This window comes from Vigna radiata, chromosome 6, assembly GCF_000741045.1.
Source record: "Vigna radiata var. radiata cultivar VC1973A chromosome 6, Vradiata_ver6, whole genome shotgun sequence".
Lineage (NCBI taxonomy): Eukaryota > Viridiplantae > Streptophyta > Magnoliopsida > Fabales > Fabaceae > Vigna > Vigna radiata.
In genome coordinates this window covers 33,168,587-33,189,675 of record NC_028356.1, presented here as the reverse complement: position 1 = coordinate 33,189,675, position 21,089 = coordinate 33,168,587, and the positions used below count along the sequence as shown (strand labels likewise).

The following is a 21,089-nucleotide window of genomic DNA, read 5'->3' as shown; positions in this document are numbered from 1 at the left end:
ATTCAAATCAACGAACCAATATATTTTCAACCCTAAGCAAATAAAAAGATATAAAAAGGAAAAACCTTAATATCACAACTAATAGAGATCTCAACCCAACCAATTTTCTTTGTAAAATTATAGTAAACCTCTGGATAATCAGATTAAATACTTTAAGTGCATACAAGATCATTATACTAAAGATTGTCATTATACCAATAAAGTTTGTTTAAAGTTTCCTCTATTCATTGAAAATAGAAAATTCATTGTAAATTTAGTTTGTCTACCTTTGTGTCAATTAGATGTGATCTTAGGCATGAATTAGTTATCCTCTAATCAAACCCTTCTTGATTATGCAGAAAAATCAATAATATTTCTCAAAATTTAGGATCTTTTGAGTTCATATACCAACTTAATAAGTGAGTCTTTAAAGAAGGAAAACCAAGAATATTTGTTACTTTCTTTTATAGAAATAAAAGAGGAAGTTGATTTGAAAAAATATAACAATTATTCAAAATTTTCCTTATCCTAATGGTATTTATGGTTTGTCACCCAACAAAGAAATTGAATTTTCAATATAATTGATGCTTGAAATTGGACCAATTTTTATATGGTCACCATATAGGATGTCACCCTTTAAACTAATAAAACCAAAGAGATAATTGGAAGAGTTGCTTGAAAAATAGTTCATCCATCTCAGTGTGTCACCTTGGGGAGGTCTAGTTTTGTTAGTTGAGAAGGATGGTAGTTTTAGGTTATGCGTGGACTACCGTCAATTAAATAAATTTACCATGAAGAATAAATATCCTCTTAGTAGTATATGACTTGATGGATCAATTAAGATGGGTCTTTGTGTTTTCTAAAATAGATTTGAGAGTAAGATGTCACCATATTAGAGTAAAAGTAGAAGACATACATAAAACTACATTCATAACTATGAATGGTCATTATGAGCATCAAGTGATACCTCTTGGTGTGACCAATATTTTTGTAGTATTAACAAATTACATGAATAGGATTTTTTATCCATTTTTAGATATTTTTTAGTTGTTTTCATAGATAAATTATTATTCATTCTAAGACTTTTGAAAAGCATGAAGAATACCTTCAAATTGTTTTGCCAATTTTGAAAGACAAACAATTGTATGCTTGTTAACACACAATTTCATGTCAGATGAATAAAATTTGATTTAAAAAATACATGTTTGAAAAATAGATGTTTAAGCAATTTTCTTCTTTTATTTAATTTTAATTAAGCTAATTAGAAATAATTTTGGTGAAAACTATAACATCCCATTTTAGAATGTCACGAGTCAATAATTTTTTTTAAGTAGATAACTTAAAAGAACATTCATATAATTCTTAGCGGAGGAATTAAATAACAGTCTTTTAAAATCCAACTAAAAAGACTTTTATTACAAACTTATAACTTCTAAGTCAACTTCCAAAAACAAATAAATCAAAATTAACGGAAAATGTTCAAAGGTAAAATAAAAGAAATCTTTCCTCGTTTCTCTCCAATTTCTTGTCGCTCTAATCATCAACTAGACCATCTGTATTAACATTTACTCCCGTATAACAACACGAGTTACACGATCATTGCAGTCACACACAAAAACAATAAGGGTAAACTGTCATATTCAACATCTAATAAAACATGAACACATCAATTGTTAGTCAACAAAGTAATATTGTTAACATGCACATCTAATCAAGTATACCATAACCAAATAAATCCAAGAAAAGACATGTTGTCCTTTTGTATCCTACCGTATGAAACATGTTCACCAAAACAGGACAATTCGAGTCATCATTCACCGTAGCTTCAGATCTATCCTCCTCTGCTCCTCAAGACTTATGATGCATTTGCACCAAAACCAGTGTACCTTAATACTTCTAACAACCCAATATGAGATTTCACCTGTGTTTTCTTCCACTTATGTTAATGCCAAAAACTACCCTAGTGAGACTATTATACCCTAGATCCACTACTAACTTGAACAATCCTTCTCGGTCCAAGGCAATCGTCCTAACACCACTGATCAAGTCAAACATGATGAGCACTACAGAACATTGGGAGATCGAAATTCTATATTCACAAATTAATATATATAACGTCCAATTCTAACTTCGTGATGAAAATTTATGGCTGTTATGGCAAAAACCTAAACTGTAAACCCTAATATATATATATATATATATATATATATATATATATATATATATATATATGACGGACTCTCTATGTTTACATCAAACCCTACTGGAAAAATCATAGAATTTTGTCTTACACTAAGAAAAGAATACATGGTTTCACGAAACCATTCATCACAATATACATTGCATCTTGGTAAAACAACAAGTAACATTGACATAATTCATACAAAGAGTCACACTAAGAATATCAATCACCAAACACAAAATAATGTTAAGCTTCCCTTACCTTTTAAACCATTGAAGAGTTTGATCCTTTCGTGCTTCTACAACAAATCAAAGTTTTTCCTCTTCTTTCTCACTCTTTGACCACCCTAACCAAAGTTCACTATTTTTCTTCTTTACTTCCTACTGCACGTTCCTTTCAGTGTTAAAAAAGAATTCCCTGGTTACCCTTTTATCTAAGCTAACCTGAAACCCCCATAACTCCTTGTTTTTAGGAAAAGAAACAGTTTTAGATGTTTCTTTTCCGAAAATATAAGTTTTAGTTGCCTTTTTTTTTCTTTCTAGTTAGTGCTTATTTTAAAATTAACCAGAAAATGTGACATGGAAAACATAACAACTACACCGAAAAATAAAACACAAGAAAATATGCACCTAGCAGGGTTTAAACACAAAAACTACTGACCACAAAGAGCTTTTACCAATTGAGTTACACAACATCTTGCAAAAGCACACTTTCTCATAAAAAGAAAATATTTAGTAATATCAACATCATTCTCTTATTACATTTGAATTTCCTGAGTCTTACAAAAACATTGGAGAATCTCTTTTTAAATAAAAAGTAAAGAAAAGAAAAAAAATAGAAAAGGAATAAAAAATAAAGAAAAGAAAAAAAATTGAGACTAGATCTTTTCTATTTGACTTAACCCTCTAAAAATAAATAAATATAATATATATATATATATATATATATATATATATATTTATATTTGTTATTTGTAATTCCCTTTTTACCATTTTGAGATCTTCATCAGTTTTCCATTTTTACGCTTTTGGGTCAATTAATTCCAACTTGCTTTTAATATCTTCACTCCACCAAATTTCATTTTCATGTCCTTCTTTTACAATAAGCTTGTAAAACAAACCATTTTAATGGCCCATCCCACCACTAATCCACCTAAAAGTCATTCCACTCGTGTGGTGACACGTGTCATCCTTTCTCTTTTCTTCCTCATCAACTCTCTTAATACATGCAAGGTAGAAGCAAGTGAGCAATTATGACACTCACCACACCATGCAACCAATAATCTATCTTTCCTTCCTTATTCCTTTATTAAACAATGGCAGAATTCATCATCACTTTGTACCATTGCTCACGACATAATAATGACTATAGTTATCAAACTCGTGAGTTAACTCATAACTCATACGAGTTTACGTTCTCATTCATGGCTTCCTAGTCGATTCGAAAACAAACTTGTTTTTTGTGCGAAATCGGTAAAGTCGGATGCAAAATTAGTAAACTCATATGAAATTGCGAGTTTAGAAGCATGTGTGAAAGTTTAATGGAAATATATTTGTCATATATATACTTGCATTATTTTTTGTTTTTACAGTATCAAAACCTACAAGGAAACTCAACCTTTTGTATTAATATGTTGATCACTTGTTACATGAAGAATACACAATAGTTGTCGTCTTCATGAAAATTGTATAAAGACTAAACTACTAAATGATCATGATCATGAAACTAAAATAAATATTATTTGATGTAACTTTTTAATCTAAAAAGTCTTTTTTGTAATTATTTTTTTTATGGGAGTGAACAAAACCATTTTTATCATTTACCTTGTGAAGTTACCAATTAGTGAGGAAGTCATTCATATCCTCTCAAAGTTACATTCCTTTGATTAAACAGTCTTTACTTTGTAGCTAGAACAGATAGCTACAATATGCATTTTAATCTCAACGAGAGATTAATAAAGGACAACTAAGATTTGTTTGTATACTCCCTATAACTAGAAGTGGTGTGTGTATAATTTTTTAAGCATGTTAACTATAATATAATAAAAATTAATCAATTTGACGCTTATTTATGTTATGTTTTCCCATTTCCATTACAAAATCTCCAATGGTTGTAACATATCACCAAATGTCTAATGCTCAATTTTAGCTTTTTGACAAGTCAAGACAAAGTGATAGACATTGCACCACATCTTGCTTCGTATTTGATAAATAAAAAGACTTCTTATATCTTGGTACATCTTAGTCATGTTTAGATGTGGACTGACCTTTATGGCCTTCCTTTAGTGGTTAACATCTTAGTAGCAAGTTTTAAACTATGATTTATTAAGTATCTTTCCTTTACCATCCTAAGTAAATCATAACTTTTTAAGAACTTCATTCATCTTCTTTATATCTTATTCAATTCATTCTAATCAAATACGTACTTCAATCTTTTTTTACACTGAATACTTCAAACTTATATCACGTTATAGATAATATCGCCATATCTTTAAGACAAACAAAATTCTGACTAACTTTGGGTCAAAAGTTTGATCCTTATCTAGTACATTATCAATTGCCATGAAACATAGTCATTTTTTCATTCTCTCTTGCATCAATAGGCATCCTAATCCTTAGTAACATGTATCATAATAAACTTTAAAAGGCTTTAATGCATTAGGAGTCATTAACAATAGTAAGTTATTCAACCTTTGTTTTAACTTCAATGCGTTATGAATTTGTTGTGTCAGGTGTAACTATTTTAAGAAACCCCTTAGACTCTAGTAGTTATCTAATCTCACAAAACTTTTGGTTTATGCTATCGTCTTGCAAAATTTTCATTATAACAATGTCTTAACCTTAAAAGAGAATTATTGAAATCCCTTAAGCTAATGAATTTCAAATAAATCTTAAAAAAACACTAACTTACTACATAAACGATCCATTAAGTAATCAATCTTAAGCAAATGATCTTTGTTTTTCATGGTCAATTGGTTCAATTACCTATAATCCACACATAGGTAAGATTAAATCCTTGATTTTCATAAGCAACATTGTTGTGTCTTAGAGTTCACATTAAGTTTGATAATTTTCTTATAATACAAATATTCTACATCGGTAGAAACTCCAAAACTGTATCAAGAAATACATTCATAAACTCTTGCACCATTTCTACATTACTCATGTCACTTACATTTCTTACTTCCTCTTGGGTAAGGATCACAAAAGTACTTATTCTAATCCTTTAGATTACCTATCACATATTAAGTTGACATTGACTCCACTCCTTAAAATGAGGAAAAACAAACATCTTATAACCACAATCTATAAAATTGTGATTAATAAATAACCGATTCATTCTTAAGACTACTTAAACAAATGAAACTTACTTTGAATCTATACTCACTCACCGTCATTAGAAGTCATAATGGCGAAGCTTGATGGTAATTAAGGGGGGCCTTGGGTCCACCATTTTTTTGTTTATGTATATAAAAGTTAGTATACAAATAAAATACAAAAACCACAACCTTTAAGACATACAACAATGACTAAAAACCAACCTTAATGCGAAATGCTATCAAGGAGAATGAAAGCTTAAGCCCAAACCATGAAGTGAAATGGATTGATGAACTCCCTCCTTAGAGTTTAGCATCGTGCCTATTGAACTTTCATGGTAGGTTTCGTGCAAATGAGAAAAAGGAAGGTAGGATGTTAATGTTGTTTTTGAAATTTTAAAATTCAAATTAACGTCTATCTCCCTCACAACAGACATCAAATTAGAAATTGACATTGGACCTAGGGTAGTTTGGTCAGTTGGTTTAAGGCCACGTCAATTTCCAATTTGACATCTGTTGTAAAGGGTTCAGACGTCAATTTCGATGAAATATTTACCAAAATGTCACACGTATTTTTAAGATCGAATTTTGGGTTATACAATATAAAACTAGAGACGTTATAAACTCTTTTTAAACTAGTGATTTTTCAAATATATATTTGGCTCCTTAAATTTATTATAAATAAAATTTTGATCCACACAAGATATTTTTTTTTAAGATATTGGGATAAAATCCATAAAATCAGAACACAACTACATAACAATAAAATCTAAAACATCCACTACTAGACATAAAGAAATGTGTTGCTCTAAGTATAAATTTTTTCAAGTATTTACTATTTATTGGACACAAATATTGGAGTCAAATTGTGAAGTCTCCACTCTACTACTCATGGGAAAAAAAAGTCTAATTTTGTTGTTGTTGTCACTAAATCTACAAAATATTACTGGATGAAGTTGACCTCATTTGTGATTTTTAGTTTTTCACTATATTCCCTAACTTTAAGCACTAGTTGCATGAAAAAAAAAAAAACACAAAAAATATTTTTAATGTGAGCCATTACAAGAAGAATATCATACTTCATGTAGTTTATCATAAGTACATGGCCTTTGCATGATTGGAGTTTATGACATGACTTTTACTTTTTTTTTTTTTATCACAATATAAGATTAAATATAGAGAAAACAATACAAGAAATTTTGTTAAGCAAAATCTATATTTTGATTGAACTAAATTATTTGACTAAATGAAATTTATCAAAAATTACAAATTCCTTTTTTTATAGATTTTCATTGAGAAAAATATTTCATTGAACGAATCAAAATTAATTTGATGAATAAATTATGTATACACAAACAAACTTAAAACTCAACATTTATTTTGGCTAAGACAAAACTAAAATTCAATTTGTTGTTTAACACTGCAATGATTAACTTTTAGATTTATTTTCATGAAGAAGGAAAAAGAAAAGTATTTGAGTGAATATGAAGATAGTCTTAAAAAAAGAAAAGGAATTGAGAAATGAAGAGAAAATATATATTTTGTCACACAAGTTTATATATATATATATATGGGTTTGCTAACTTGCGTACGTCTGTTTTTCAGTTGGTACATTTTAGCAATGTGTACCGGATTTCAGTAGACAAAAATACCCTTATATATCATGAATTAAGTTTTATGCTGTGTTCTTTTGTCAAGATTTGGAAGAGATGATTTAGGGAAGATGATTTGAATGGATTTGAGTGGATTTGAGAGTAATTTTTTTGTTGTTTTTTTTTTAGTGGATTTGTGGGTAATTGAGAGTAAATTTGAGAGTAAAGTTTATGAGAATAAGTGTAAGATTTGATTGATGTGATAAATATAAAAAAATTAGTTTAATTAATAAAAATTGAAGATTACCAAAATACCCCTAATTATTTAAGTAATATAAATGTTATTTAATAATAATAATAATTATTATTATTATTAATTAATAATAATAATAATTATTATTATTATTATTATTATTATTATTATTAATTATTATTATTATTATTATTATTATTATTATAATAATAATAACACTAACAGAAGGGTGATATTGTAAAATGTATTAATTCCGTGCAAATCTCTTCTATTTGTAGAGACGTGAATAGTTACATTATCCCACAAATCCATCTCTTCAATTACCTGCATTTCATCTCAAAGGAACAAAAAAAATTTCAAATTCCATCCTCTCAAATCTTCTGCTACAGGAAAGTGCCCTCATGCGAACAGAGGCTTAAGGTTAAGGATATTTTAATAATTTTCATTTTCAAAATTAAAAAAAATAAAAAAAGAAACCTTGCAAACCCTTGTCCACCTCTCTCATCTCTCACAACCCTTCCTCTCTCATCTCTTTCACTCCAACCTTTTCTCTGTCATCCCCACTCTAGCTCCAGTTGAAAAAAAATCAAACACTTTCCTTATTTTAAAAATTTTCATTCTCAAAACTGAAAAAAGAAACCCCAAACCCTTACTCACCTCTTTCATTCCTCTCAATCCTTTCTCCTTCATCTCTCTCACTCAAACATTTTCTCTGTCATCTCTGCACTAGCTCCAACTAAAAAAACACTCATTATTAAACAATTTACTTTTGTAAAGAGTTGAGTCATTGACATATTTACCTTCCGAAAAAAGTTCATTTATAATCTTTTTAATTTCATTATCTTCACTATATATATTACAGCCGACTGGCACAACTTGCATCAAGACTAATGAGCATCCTTCCTTTACATTCTGAGACACTACGTAACATTGCTCCGTGGCCATTTAATTTTTTTTGGTAGAAATTCATTAACTTGTTTTCCTTTACTAAAGAAAAAACAAATCAAAATACAATAAAATTCTCAACGATAAAATCAAACAATAAAAATTCTAAATCTTGAAATTTTATTTAAAATTATATAAAGAAAAAATTAGGTGCTTTAATTTTTTTATTATTTAATAATGAGTGTTTTTTTAGTTGGGGCTACAGAGATGACAGAGAAAATGTTTGAGTGGGAGAGAGGAAAGAGAAAGGGTTGAGAGGAATGAAGGAAGTGAGTAAGGGTTTATTTTTTTTTTTTTAGTTTTAAAAATGAAAATTATTAAAATAAGACAAATCTTTCTGATTTTTTCAATTGGGGCTAGAGCAGGGATGACAGAGAGAAAGTCTGAGTGAAAGAGATGAAAGAGTAAGGGTTANGAATGAAAGAGGTGGGTAAGGGTTTGGGGATTTCTTTTTTATTTTTTTAATTTTAAGAATGAAAATTATTAAAATATCCTTAACCTTAAACCTTAGAATTCATGATATAAGGGTATTTTTGTCTACTGAAACCCGGTACACATTGCTAAAATGTACCAACTGAAAAATAGGCGTACGCAAGTTAGCAAACCCTGTATATATATATATATATATATATATATATTGGATTTTGACTATATCTTACTTCTTTTTCTAGATTAGTTTTTCCACACATGCACATTTAATTGTATAACGTGATGTTATGAAACTGTTTTGTAGTGTATTCTATTCAATTTATTGATAATTTGATCAATTAAAGCGATTATTTAAGCTTATATTGAATTTTGTTATACTGCATTCTTAGTGGATTGTTACCACACACAGTAATTGGAAGAATATATAAAGTTGAATGAAAGCCCATTATAGTTTGAATTAAAAAGTTAATGTAGATTATAAGTTTTAATTAAATAATATTCTTGGTGAACTAATAATATTTCTCTTACCATGTTTTAAATAAATTGAAGCTAAAAATTAGTGTAAATACTTTTTAAATAAATACATGTAAAATTCAAAGCATTGTAAATTATTTCCGTTATATTCCCATAAATACAACAAAGTTGGTATTTTATTTAGGTTGAATTGTGTTGAATTTTTAAGTACATAGGTTTTAAAGTATTAAACTGTTTGATCCAATAAATGCAAAAAAAAAAAAAGTATTTAATTGAAGAAAATAACTAATGAAGTATAACACGTTTTATAGAAGAAGGTTAAGTGAAATTAGAGTTTTCGTCCATAAATTATTTTTGTTTTAAAGGGAATAGAAAAAATATAATGATTTTTTGTTAGTTTAACGAGGTTAAAATACTATTTATGAGTCCAATAGAGTCGTTATGACTAGATATGACACTTTTTTAGTGAAGAATATATTTGTAATGATTTTTTAAGCTAAATCTTATGTCTTTTTTTCAATAATTAAATATCCAATAATCCTTCTTTAATTATTGAGAATTTTTAATATTGTGATATGTAGCATATTAAACTTGTAATGTAAATTTGAATTAAAAAAAATGTCTCCTAATCCTAAGACTTTTATTTAATGAAAGTAAAAGTGTGAATTACATGTTCAAGAAAAACAACCAAAATTATAAATAAAAAAAATAAGAAGTTGAATTAGTTAATAATAATTTATGCGACATAGTGATGATTTAACACACGATAACATAATATATTTCATTAATCTTACCAATAATTTATCTAAATATTATTATGTCTATTTAATTAATACCAGAGATAAAATCAAAATATACAAAATGGAGAAATAAGAAAATAATTATAAAGAAAAATTTATATTCTCCATTCTAATTGAGAGAGAAGAATACATGATTTAAAAATAAGTAATTTTTGTAAAATGCATGATATTATTGTCTATGAAGAGACACGAAGCTAAATAAAAGAAAAATAAAATTACTTAATATTGTATATATTATATTTAAAAATTATAATTTATTTAAGGATACATGGGATGAGATTTTATATTATGCTTGCCATATTTTAAATAGAAATTACTTTAATGATTCTAATGAATTTTAAAGAGAAAGATAACGATATGTTGATGAATTTGAAATTAGTCCAATTACATACTATTTTCAATGTAATCTCAAACGGTTTAACATGTAACCTATTAACCCATCCATCCCCCTTAATAACCGAGCCCAATTTCACAAATCAGGCTTTTACTTCCCGCACTTCAACAATTTAGTCACGCACCCTTTCAAACTCTTGAAATGACCATTTCATCCTTTGGAAAAGTGACTTCCGGATTTCTTATTCCATAAGCTTTTTGGAATTTCTAGAATAGAACTTCCAGAACAAAATCCCCGAAATATTATTTTTGAAAGGTATGAAATGTGTTCCGAACTAAATTTTCTGGAATAAGATTTTCTAAAGAAAGCTTTCCAGAACTAAAGGATGTTTGAGTCTTTTCCTATTATTATGGGAGTGTACTTAATAATTTTCAGGGTGCAGGAATCAATGGCCTCCAACTCAAAGGACAACCAGCTGCAATAAAGGACCAAGCGTAATAGTAATTGTTTTTGCATGTAAGAGAATCATAAATGTTGAAAAATGCAATTCTTAAAAGGAAAAAGTCCTTTTAACAACACTTTTTTAACAACTTTTTGACAATGCATACGTGACAGTTTGTGATTAGTTCGTTTTAAATATATTTTTAAACATAAATTCAAATAGACTAATAAAGTAATGACAGGTGTCCCGTTGTAAAAAAAGTTGTCAAAAAGTGTTGTCAAAATATCATCATTCTTCTTAAAAAATAGTTGGTTGGTTAAACAGATTTTCGAGAATGTCATATAAATTTTCTAGAAACTGACTATTTTATTAGAAACATTAGTTATTATCACCTCAAATGATATAAAAAAGTAACACGGTACATTATAGTAAAATAAATTTTAATTTAAAAAATTGAATTTTCAAATATTTCTTGAAAATAATTATGAGGAAAAATAGCTAAACAAATACCAGCGATTATTTGTTTTACAAAAAATATTACGTTTTAAATATTTCCATTTTCAAATTCTTAAGAAATTATAGTTATTTTTACCAAATATTCCTAAGTATTTGAAAGGTATTCTTTCTTGCCACCATTAATTTTATTTTAATATGATAATGGTAATGAGGCATTCGTCGTGAAATTAAAAGAAAAATAAAATAAAGATGAAAAGAAACTCATTTCATAATACAATTGAAAATAACTTTTATTCTCAACCAATAAAAATTAAAGAAATTATTTCATACTTAATAATCTCATAAAGTAATAATCCAAAACGCAAAAAACTTGTACATAAATTGTGAATCACATTGACATAAGTTTCAAAATGACTGTTTTAATGATTAATAAACTTATATGATACCCAACTTATAATTAGATAGAAATGTAAAACTATTTTTGACGTAAAGTTTTACTATGGAGTTTCCTTAGCGTGGGAGAATCACGTTGTAAACGGAAAAGTTGGTATAAAGTTTGTTAGCAGTGGAGATATAAAGACAATGTGAAATGTATAAAAATAAAGGCAATGAAAAGTTGGACAAAGTTTCTGCTCTCCCTCGAAGCATTAATGAGAACCCAATATCTTATGTTAAATTTTATTAGACTAAGATCTTCTTCGAATCTTGTATTCTAATACTACATAAGATTTACCATTGATTCTTCACGTAAACAATAAAATCTAGTCTATTCTATGAGTATTTTTGTTTTTGAGTCAAAGATTACTAAAAAAAACATAATAATAATAATAACGAGACATAACGTTGAAAGTCTCGTATCAACTAGAGATAAAGTCAATTCATAATATATAAATGCGTACAAACTCTACTTTATAAGTCGGTTTTGTAGAATTGAATTAAGTTTAAAGTTCACATCTAACATGGTATTAGAGTCATTGTAAATCCTGTTAGTACGTTCTATACGTTTTATACATGATGTCTAACTTTTTTTTTTTATTTTAAATAAATGTAAAAGTTGAATTGATATTTAATTTTGAAGTAATGAGATAAAAAGGTGGAATATTCTTTATGGGGAGAGAAGATGGAAGAGATGGAAGATGGAGCAGAGTTCTGTAAAGTGAAATGTGATATGGCATATGAAAAACTATAATTTTATAAAAATTTGAGGGTCGTACAATGAATTGCCAAATGGAGAAAATGGGAATTGCTGCAAATAGTCTTCCATGCATGAAAAAGCAGCTCTGCTTTTGAGCATTCAAACTCATACTATTTTTTTTTTCCAACAAAAGAAGATAACCCACGTGCTTCTACATGGATCAAGTAAACTAAAATCTTCAAAACTTTTCCCATTCCGGTAAATGGAAACCCTAGAATTAAGCTTTCAAAATAACCCTAATTTGTAAGCATTTTCTATATATAACAAAATGGAAGAAGAGTTTTTTAATAAATTTTTAATAAATATTTACATGTTATTGAAGTTTTTAAGGTTCGGAAGTTGGATAATAAGAAGAGATGTACATGGTGGAGAAGAGTCATCCTTATCCCTCAAACAAAAAGCAGCTCTTGATGGTAGTTCTAATTTCGTTCCATTACTTCAGAGAAATTTTCTTATAATATCTTTTGTATAGATTAGGCTTATATTTTATTGATGTTGTATTTTTCTTATAATATTTTATTCAAAAATCAATTAATGATATTGAAGTCAAATATTCATGTTGTTAATTAACTACTTTCATGAAATAAAAGAAAATACGAGAAAAATAACAATATCACATGATTAATAGAAAAATTAATACTTAATATTTTTCAATAATTTCAAAATTGTCGTTATTTCAACCTAGAAGACATGTTTTAGAAGACCATAATCTATTTTAATGGTTATTTTATGTTTTTCACCATTGATAGAAACGCTTTTGATTTTTACTATATTTTAATTTGAGATATAACTTGAAATATTTGTACATATTATTTTTTTCCACATGATATTTTAATTTGAGACACAACATGGAATTTTTTTTTTTTTTACAATGTTTTGAATGATGTCTATGAGATTAAAAGAGTGAGAGAATATCAGTTGAGTTTTTCTTTGGTCAAATTAATCATGTTTAACTTTCAATCCAATTAGCTTACTTTATTCAAAATCTTAATTCAATATTTTAATCAAGACATTGACGTACAGACAAGTATAAGAGAATTCGATTTGCTTTGATGTAATCAAATCCTATTATAATACTAACTGACTTAAAAAAATAAATAAATTATGAGAACACCAATATTGATTTGAAATTATGATAAACTATACTTTAATTTACATAATATAATAACGTATAATAATGAGACACAAATTATTCTTTATATCCCATTTACCAAAAAACTTATGTTATTTATATATCTACCAATCAATTTTGTCTTAAGTAAACCCTTCACCAATCTTAATTTAATCCTAACATCTTTTTAATGAAATCGAGTTTAGAAATTATTGTATTGAAAATTCAGTGATAAAATAATTTAGAGTTACATTTAATTTATCTATTTTAATAGTAAATATCTTTTTCCTGTTCACTCTTTTGCATATCTTACAACAGAAAGCTAAAGAAGGAATTGATTCCCATCTAGGTAAATTTTTAAATAAATTTCTTGTTAAAGTAAATCATCACATCGATTTAAATTTGTGACTGAAAAGACATACTTAGTAATTGTTAATAAGCTGAAAAGATCCTGAGAAGAAGATAAAGCAATTTATGAATGAAAGGATGAGCATCTAACTATCTAGTTTCCACCATTATTTTGACATTTGATTCTCCATTAACAAGCTAGGAGAATGGAACTACATGTCCTTTCTTTTGATCTGACTTCACCACCTCAAACCAGTAGAGCCTATTTCTTATTCATCTAAATTTTAATATAAATCTTTATATTAGTTTGATTTCTTCCAAACTATAATAAATATTTTTAATTTTAAAAGTAAAATAATTATATATATAGGAATTATATATATATATTATTTGTTCCGTATGTGCAAAATTGAACTCTTGGAGGGAATGTAATATATAATTCATTTCCTAATTCCTATGAACATATTTTGAGAAAGAAATTTCCTTACCCTATTTTAAAAAAGGAAGGATAGGTTTTACTATTTCTACTTCTTTTATATTTTTCTTCAATAAAAAATCTTAATTTTAATTTTATTTTCAATTTAATAATTTATTTCCTGTTATTAGTTGCTCTCTAAATCAGACAGGTTTAAAAGTAATGACTAATTTTATTCTGTCCAACTTGTTAAATTAAATTAGTTAAATAAAGTACATCACAATTAAAATAACTAATATCAAAATTAGAGTATAATGTTAATTTGCATTAATTAATTACTTGATATCATTATAAAATTTCTAACAAAGTTTTTGGAGTAGATACTAGTTTTGTCCAATAAAAAGTAGGAGAACACCATAGAAGATATATGATTATATTTTTCAGTTAATTAAATCAAACAAATAATTTCTTTCTTCCCATTGGAAGATTGTTAAAAAAATTCATTTTAATTGAAGAAGGTGATAAAAACAATTGCTAGTGGTGGTGTATTTCATTTAATATTTGATAATATTAGATTAAAAGATGAAGTTAATATAAAAGGTAATTGGAGAAGGAAAAAGAGTGTATAACGTGAGAATCCGTGCACTAAGAACAGTTATGAACATTAGGAATTTGTCTCCTTTGGATGTTCATAGAATTGACAGATAGAGAATGGTAAGAGTTTATGAATTGAGCTATATAGTGTCATTAGGGTAGTGATTATTCTCTGTTTCTTGGAAGTGACATTGCCTTTCCAATTCCCATTCATTTCATATATCTCAAACTTGTTCCTGTCATAATTCCAACAGCCTAATTATATACTATTTTTTTTTTCTAAAACAATACATAATCTTGTATTGTTAATTAGAATGCAAAATCAAGAAAAAAAAACATTGAAGAGGTTGTTTATTTTTCACATTTCCCAACAGTTGAAACCTAAGTTGTAGAGTTTAAGGAAGTGTGTTTGGGTAGATTTGCATGTGTGATGAAACTAAAGAAAGGGGTGCTTTTGAAAAAGCACGAGGTGTGAGTTATAATGTAAAAAAGAGAAAGAGAGTGTAGATACACGCGCAGAGGTTACGCGTCCGTACTGTGTTAGTCCAAAGATACATAGAGAAAAATAAGCACGTCCGTGCATGACACGTTTACCATAGAACGTAGATTCTACTTTTGCATGAGTCTAATCGCGTAACGCTTTCTCATTGGCTGGTGCTTCTTACAAGAAATCATGATCTTATTATTGCCTTCTAAAGCTACGTAGGGGACCCCCACCCACCAAGTATTTTTCTACCTTTCTCTACTTTTCATGCGAGTAAAAGCAAGTTACACCTCCAAACAAACACAACAAAACTTCCAAAAACAAAAAGAATAATAATAATAATATATATCTAGATGTATATCGAAGTGGAAGTGGAGCTAGAGGAGAATCAACAAGCAAAATAGATTTTCTTTGATATTCGCGTCAAACAACGAACCAGCACAGCCCGAGGATTTGTGGAAACCAGTTCAAAGGGTCAAGAAAAGAAAAGCCAAACCTTTCCCTTCAGATTTTTTAGCTTCTTTTATTGGATTGGACTTGTTCTTTTTACTTCAAAAAGCTACAAAAGGAGGAATAAAGAATCCCACATATACCTAACTCCAAACCCAAGTGGCCTCACTTTCAGATTTCTATATGTTTTTCTGAGTTTTACTTTTTCCAGTTTTCGAGTTAATTTGAAAATTTTCGACCCAAATTGAAAAGAGCTGGCTAAGGATGAAACAAACATGAATGAAGTGAAAGATCAAGGCCAGTTAATGCTGTCTCAGATAAGACACATATACATGTAGTGCTCGCTCCCAATTCATGATTGGCACGCAGGTTGTTCCCCAAGATTAAAAATCCAAAGGGAAAACGACTTTGACAAGCACTACCTGCTTTACTTACTTCATTATATACAGTGTTACTTAACATATTATAGAAACAAATTAATAAGTTTATACGTGTCATACATCCATCACCAACCCCCTTTTTTTAATATATATCCATCTTTAACTTGATCTGTTCAAGTTTGAGTTTTACCAACAGAAATAATTAAGGAGAAAAAAGCACTTAAAGTTTACTGTGAAATTGTATTGAAACTTGATTAACAGCAGAAAAAGATCGAGATTCACATTAATTTCACCCCGGAAATGTTGATTTACAATATGGGTACAAGGGTATGACAGAAGAAAAAGGAGGGGATAAAAGAAAGAAAAATGGAATGAAGAGAAAATGACGACAGTGGATTAAGAGAAAGAAAAACAATATATTAATATAAATTAATTAAGAGTGTTTATTTATTTATTATGTGATGGGCAAGGGTTGAGGGATTCGGGAAAAAATTTTCTGTCCAGGTGCAAGAAGAGCGAAGGGATCAAAATTGGCCTTTCTCTCGAGGAATCTGGTCCATTTGTCTCCGTAGTGTCGCATCCAGTTCTCCTGTGACTGATAGTGAGGGAGATAGAGCTTGAAATCAAAGGCTCTGTTGCAGCAGAGGTGAATAATGTCATGGTTTTGTTGGAGCAAGAGTTCAGTAGGTGGTCCCTTTGGTGGTGGTGGAATAAATCGGAGCAAGGCTATAATGTAGAAAATGTTGCTATCCGGAAGCACTACCGAGTGTCGAGTATCCCACCTGATTAACACAAAAGAAAACAAAAGTAGAAAGAATCAATGAATTGAAGCATGTTATTGATTATGGGTTGCGCATGACTTGAAGCAGTTGCAGATGGGGGAAGGTGGGGTGAGGGAGGGGACCCTTAAAAGCAACCAAATTGTAATCCTCCAGAACACAATCAATCCCTCTGTGTGTGGTTTTTGTTTTCTCTGTCAGAAATTAAAACGAGTTTCTTTAGAGTCCATACAAACACCGGTGTCGCTGTAATCCGGTTGGCCATTAAATATCCTTGTCCATTCCATTTGCCAACACACACCACCATACATACTTTCTTCCCATCCACAATTCCCTACTTTTCTACCTTTTACATTCTTCAAATTTCACACACTCCTCTACTTCCATTTTACAATGTGAAATAGTGAAATACATATTCCATTATTTTCTCGAGAAATTAACAGGGACAAAAAAAAAAAAGATTTTAAAATATTGAGAGCTAATCTCAGTTTTGTCAGTGAAGATTGCCAAGCAAGGACAGACAAGATGTAAAAACTAAACTGGTAAGTGTAACCCAAAGCAAAGTTTTTTGAGAGAAAATAATGAAACAGAAAAGGGTGATAGTAGTATAAAACTACTAGCAATACAGTACGGAGAGATACAGAGGAAGAGAGGTACGAGCAGGTCAGTATGATGAAACAGCTGAGCTGAGGTTACCTTACGACCAAAAATGGGGATGGAAGTGGGTCCTACCATGGCTTGACCCTTTGAGTGGAATATATTAGACCCACCCTCAAGATCTTAACCACCCCCAGTGGTCCAAACCAACCCACACTTACCACATAATAGATAAATACATAATATATACATATACCCAATACACACACAACACAAGGCAAACAGAGTAAGGAGTCTCAGGTGACTCACATACGTGGCTTACAGGTCACGCTGGGTTCCCCCTGTGGGACCCTTGTCCCATACCCTCTTGCGTGTCAACCCCATAGAACACATCATGATGAGATTAAGGGTTAAATAACGAAATTATTATTGTTTACACAAGTATAGTGATGAGAAAGCAGTTTCATGTGAAGCGAAGGTGAAGATCACACACAACCAACCCAACAAACGCATTAAAATTAGAGACTGACGTGAATGCATGTAATGTAGCTAGCTAGCTTAGCTTAGCTTGCTATCCCCTCAACAAAGGTGAGGGAAGATTTTGCCAAATCTGGCCTGTGGAACTAATTAATGCTGGAATAAATATTTGTAGGTGGTGAAATTGAAGGAAATGAAAGGAACTGCTGCAAAAGAATCTAAAATGATAAAGTTTATAATTTAATATTTACTTGGATCGCAACAGAGGGTAGACTAGAATGGGGCCACCAACACCGTGCTTGAGGATTTTCTTGAACACTTCACGGTCGAATTCAGCGATGTGGGACTTGGAGACGAACAGGTTAAGCCAAGGGTGGGGTGCGTCCCAGATACCGTTGGCTCTTGCATCTTCCTCCACACGATTCACACGCAGCAGGAATTCCATGTAGGTCACATCCAGGGAGAACTTTAGACCCTCAACGAATCGGAGTCGTCCAAGTAATCTATCCACCTCCTAAAAAAGAGAAAGAGAAAGAGAGTTGAGGGGCATTAACGTCATTAGCGTGAATTGATATATTTTTCTACAGATTCCAGAAAATGATGGGTTTTTGGGCATTTTCGGAAGTGTGGGGACCGTAACGTCAGCGAGATCTCAATGATCAGAGCAATGGAGCAGGCAGTGATGTTACATGACCATTTTAGCCTTACCCACAAAGGAACTCCTCATTGCCATTTTATGCTAATTGCTAAGGTATCAACCCTCGCAAGGTACAGTCCCCTTTGGTAATTTAAAACGCAAAACATAGGCCATTTTGGGCGAGGCTTTGTGTCAGAAAATCCAATGGAAGATACATGATGACCGAATAGTCAGTTTTCACCAAAACCATTGCCATTTTCATGGAACAATACAAAATCAAATTATCACTACCAAATATTCAAAAACTTCAACAATAAATAAATCATTAAACAAAAATAACCCAAGTGAAATCTGACGTTATCTATGAACCTCGTGGCAGACAGGAATTAAATAAGCCCTCCTCCCTCGGCTTAACTTCGTACATGTGTAGGTGAAAATCTGCCTATATTGACTTTTTACCAGGGACCCACTTAGGGTAACTTACTTCATTTTAAATTATTTATTATTATTTTTTTTTTCTAACCTATGGTTACTCACTTCCCTTACATTACACCACTATGCTCAAGTTTTTTTTTTTTTTTTTTTTTTTTTTTTTTTTTTTTTTATTAAAGTAAGCGACCCGCTAGGTCAAAATTGAGCCATCATTGGTGCCCCGGACTGTTCTGTGCCCGACCCGTACAATCCCCGATAAAAGACAAAAATCCCAAACGCCAGCTAGAGAGTGTGTACACACATCACATCCTGCTGAATAATGAAACCCCAAAATACAAAAAATATAAAAATAAAATAAACAGAGTTCACAAATTTAAATATTAATTACCATATTAACAGCGGAAGGGTGGTCTTCGTTACGGTAATGAAGCGCCAGTTCTAAACAATACAGAACCGGACCCGCCGTTGAGGGGATGCGAGCCGGGTCGAACCGTTGGTTTGGGCCCGTGGGTACCGTGGGCCAGCCGTTGCAAGGGTCGTCACTGTTCACAAAAACGAAACCTTCCACGTAGTCAAAACCGTAACCTTCTCTCAGAGTCACCAGCCACTCTGCGTCTCTAGTGTAATCTTCAAATTCCGAGTACACCACTCTTATCCATCTCACCTAATCGTAATAATAATAATAATGATAATAAAAATAGCAATTAAAAATTAAAATATATGTTGAGAACATCAAATATTAATTATTAATATTTTTTGGTTGGGCGAGGATTTAGTAGCGTACCATGTCGGGGGCTGGTTGAACTGGGACCCGGGCTCGGGTTATGATACCGAACTGGCCCAGCCCTCCGAGAGTTGCGAAAAAAAGTTCTGAATTTTGAGTTTCGGAGCAGACTAAGGTTTCGCCTTTTCCGGTGACGACTTCCAATTCCGTTACGTTGGAGGTTTGCGGGCCGTAACGGAAGGACTGGCCGCTGACGCCAGCGTTGGAGAGTGTGCCGCCGACGGTCAACCCAAGGTAATCCGTCCACGAGCGTGGCGCGAGACGGAACTCTGAAACGCAGCGTTTCAGGACCTCTTCCCATAATGCCCCTCCCGAGACGTCGACGTGTAGGGAGCCGTCGATGGAAAGGAGCGTGAAGCGGTCCTCCATGGCGCGCATGTCGAGGACCAGCCCATTCTCTGCCATGGCCTGACCGTTGATGGAGTGCCCGTTGCCGCGCGCCGCCACCGTGAGGTTCGCCGTGCGCGCTGCGGCCTTCACCGCCCTCGCTACGTCAGCGGCATCGGCGGGGCGTATGACCGCCAACGGCTTCGCGGATTTCATCCCGCCGAAGTCCTTGCAGCCGGCGGCGGTGGCGCCGAAGTGGAACGAACCTTCGACGCCCAAAACGTCGTCGTTAGGCATGGATTCCGTGTCATTTCCGTGCACGAAGTGTTCTAAGTAAGCTATCATGGTGAGAGATTTATAATTTTTTTTTTTTTTATTTTGCTCTCTTTTGGAAGTAGCGTTTGAGTTTGAGCCTTTGAGAGTTTTGTGTGCGTTCTTCGTCGCAGTTGGGTTTATATAGCGGCTGCTTTGGATTTACTTGGAATTTTCCTGTCCTAAAGAAAAGCCATTTCCGTTATATTTTTTCGAATCTGAGGAAATTAGAAGGTTTTTAATTTTTGCCATTTATTGCTTTTCTTTTGTCGTTTATCGATATTAATTATTTAAAGATGTGATTATGGAGATGTGACGACAAAATTATTGTTAAAGACATTCTTAATCTAACACTGTGTTTTAATTATTTATTTTTCCTCCTAGAATATTATCATCATATCTTGTATGTAAGAGACTGAGTTTTTATTATTATTATTATTTATTATTAATTGTACGTGCCTACATGGAACTCCTCTTAGTATATTTTATTTTTGTATACATTCCAAATCAAACCTAACGTCACGTGTATAAAAGGGACAAAGATGTTTAACACTTTAAAGAATGA

The 21,089-nt window shown here is 30.8% G+C and overlaps 1 protein-coding gene across 1 annotated transcript; it reads right to left on the bottom strand.

Annotated features, from left to right (window-relative positions):
- Positions 1-16,381: 16,381 nt before the first annotated feature.
- Positions 16,382-20,760, bottom strand: LOC106765121 (cytokinin dehydrogenase 7). Its single transcript, XM_014649627.2, has 4 exons — positions 19,886-20,760; positions 19,490-19,765; positions 18,284-18,546; positions 16,382-16,961 (listed from the first exon to the last, which is right to left on the bottom strand). The coding sequence occupies exons 1-4, from the start codon at positions 20,555-20,557 to the stop codon at positions 16,634-16,636; spliced, it is 1,539 nt and encodes a 512-aa protein (XP_014505113.1). The 5' UTR covers positions 20,558-20,760; the 3' UTR covers positions 16,382-16,633.
- Between the last annotated feature and the right edge of the window lie 329 nt (positions 20,761-21,089).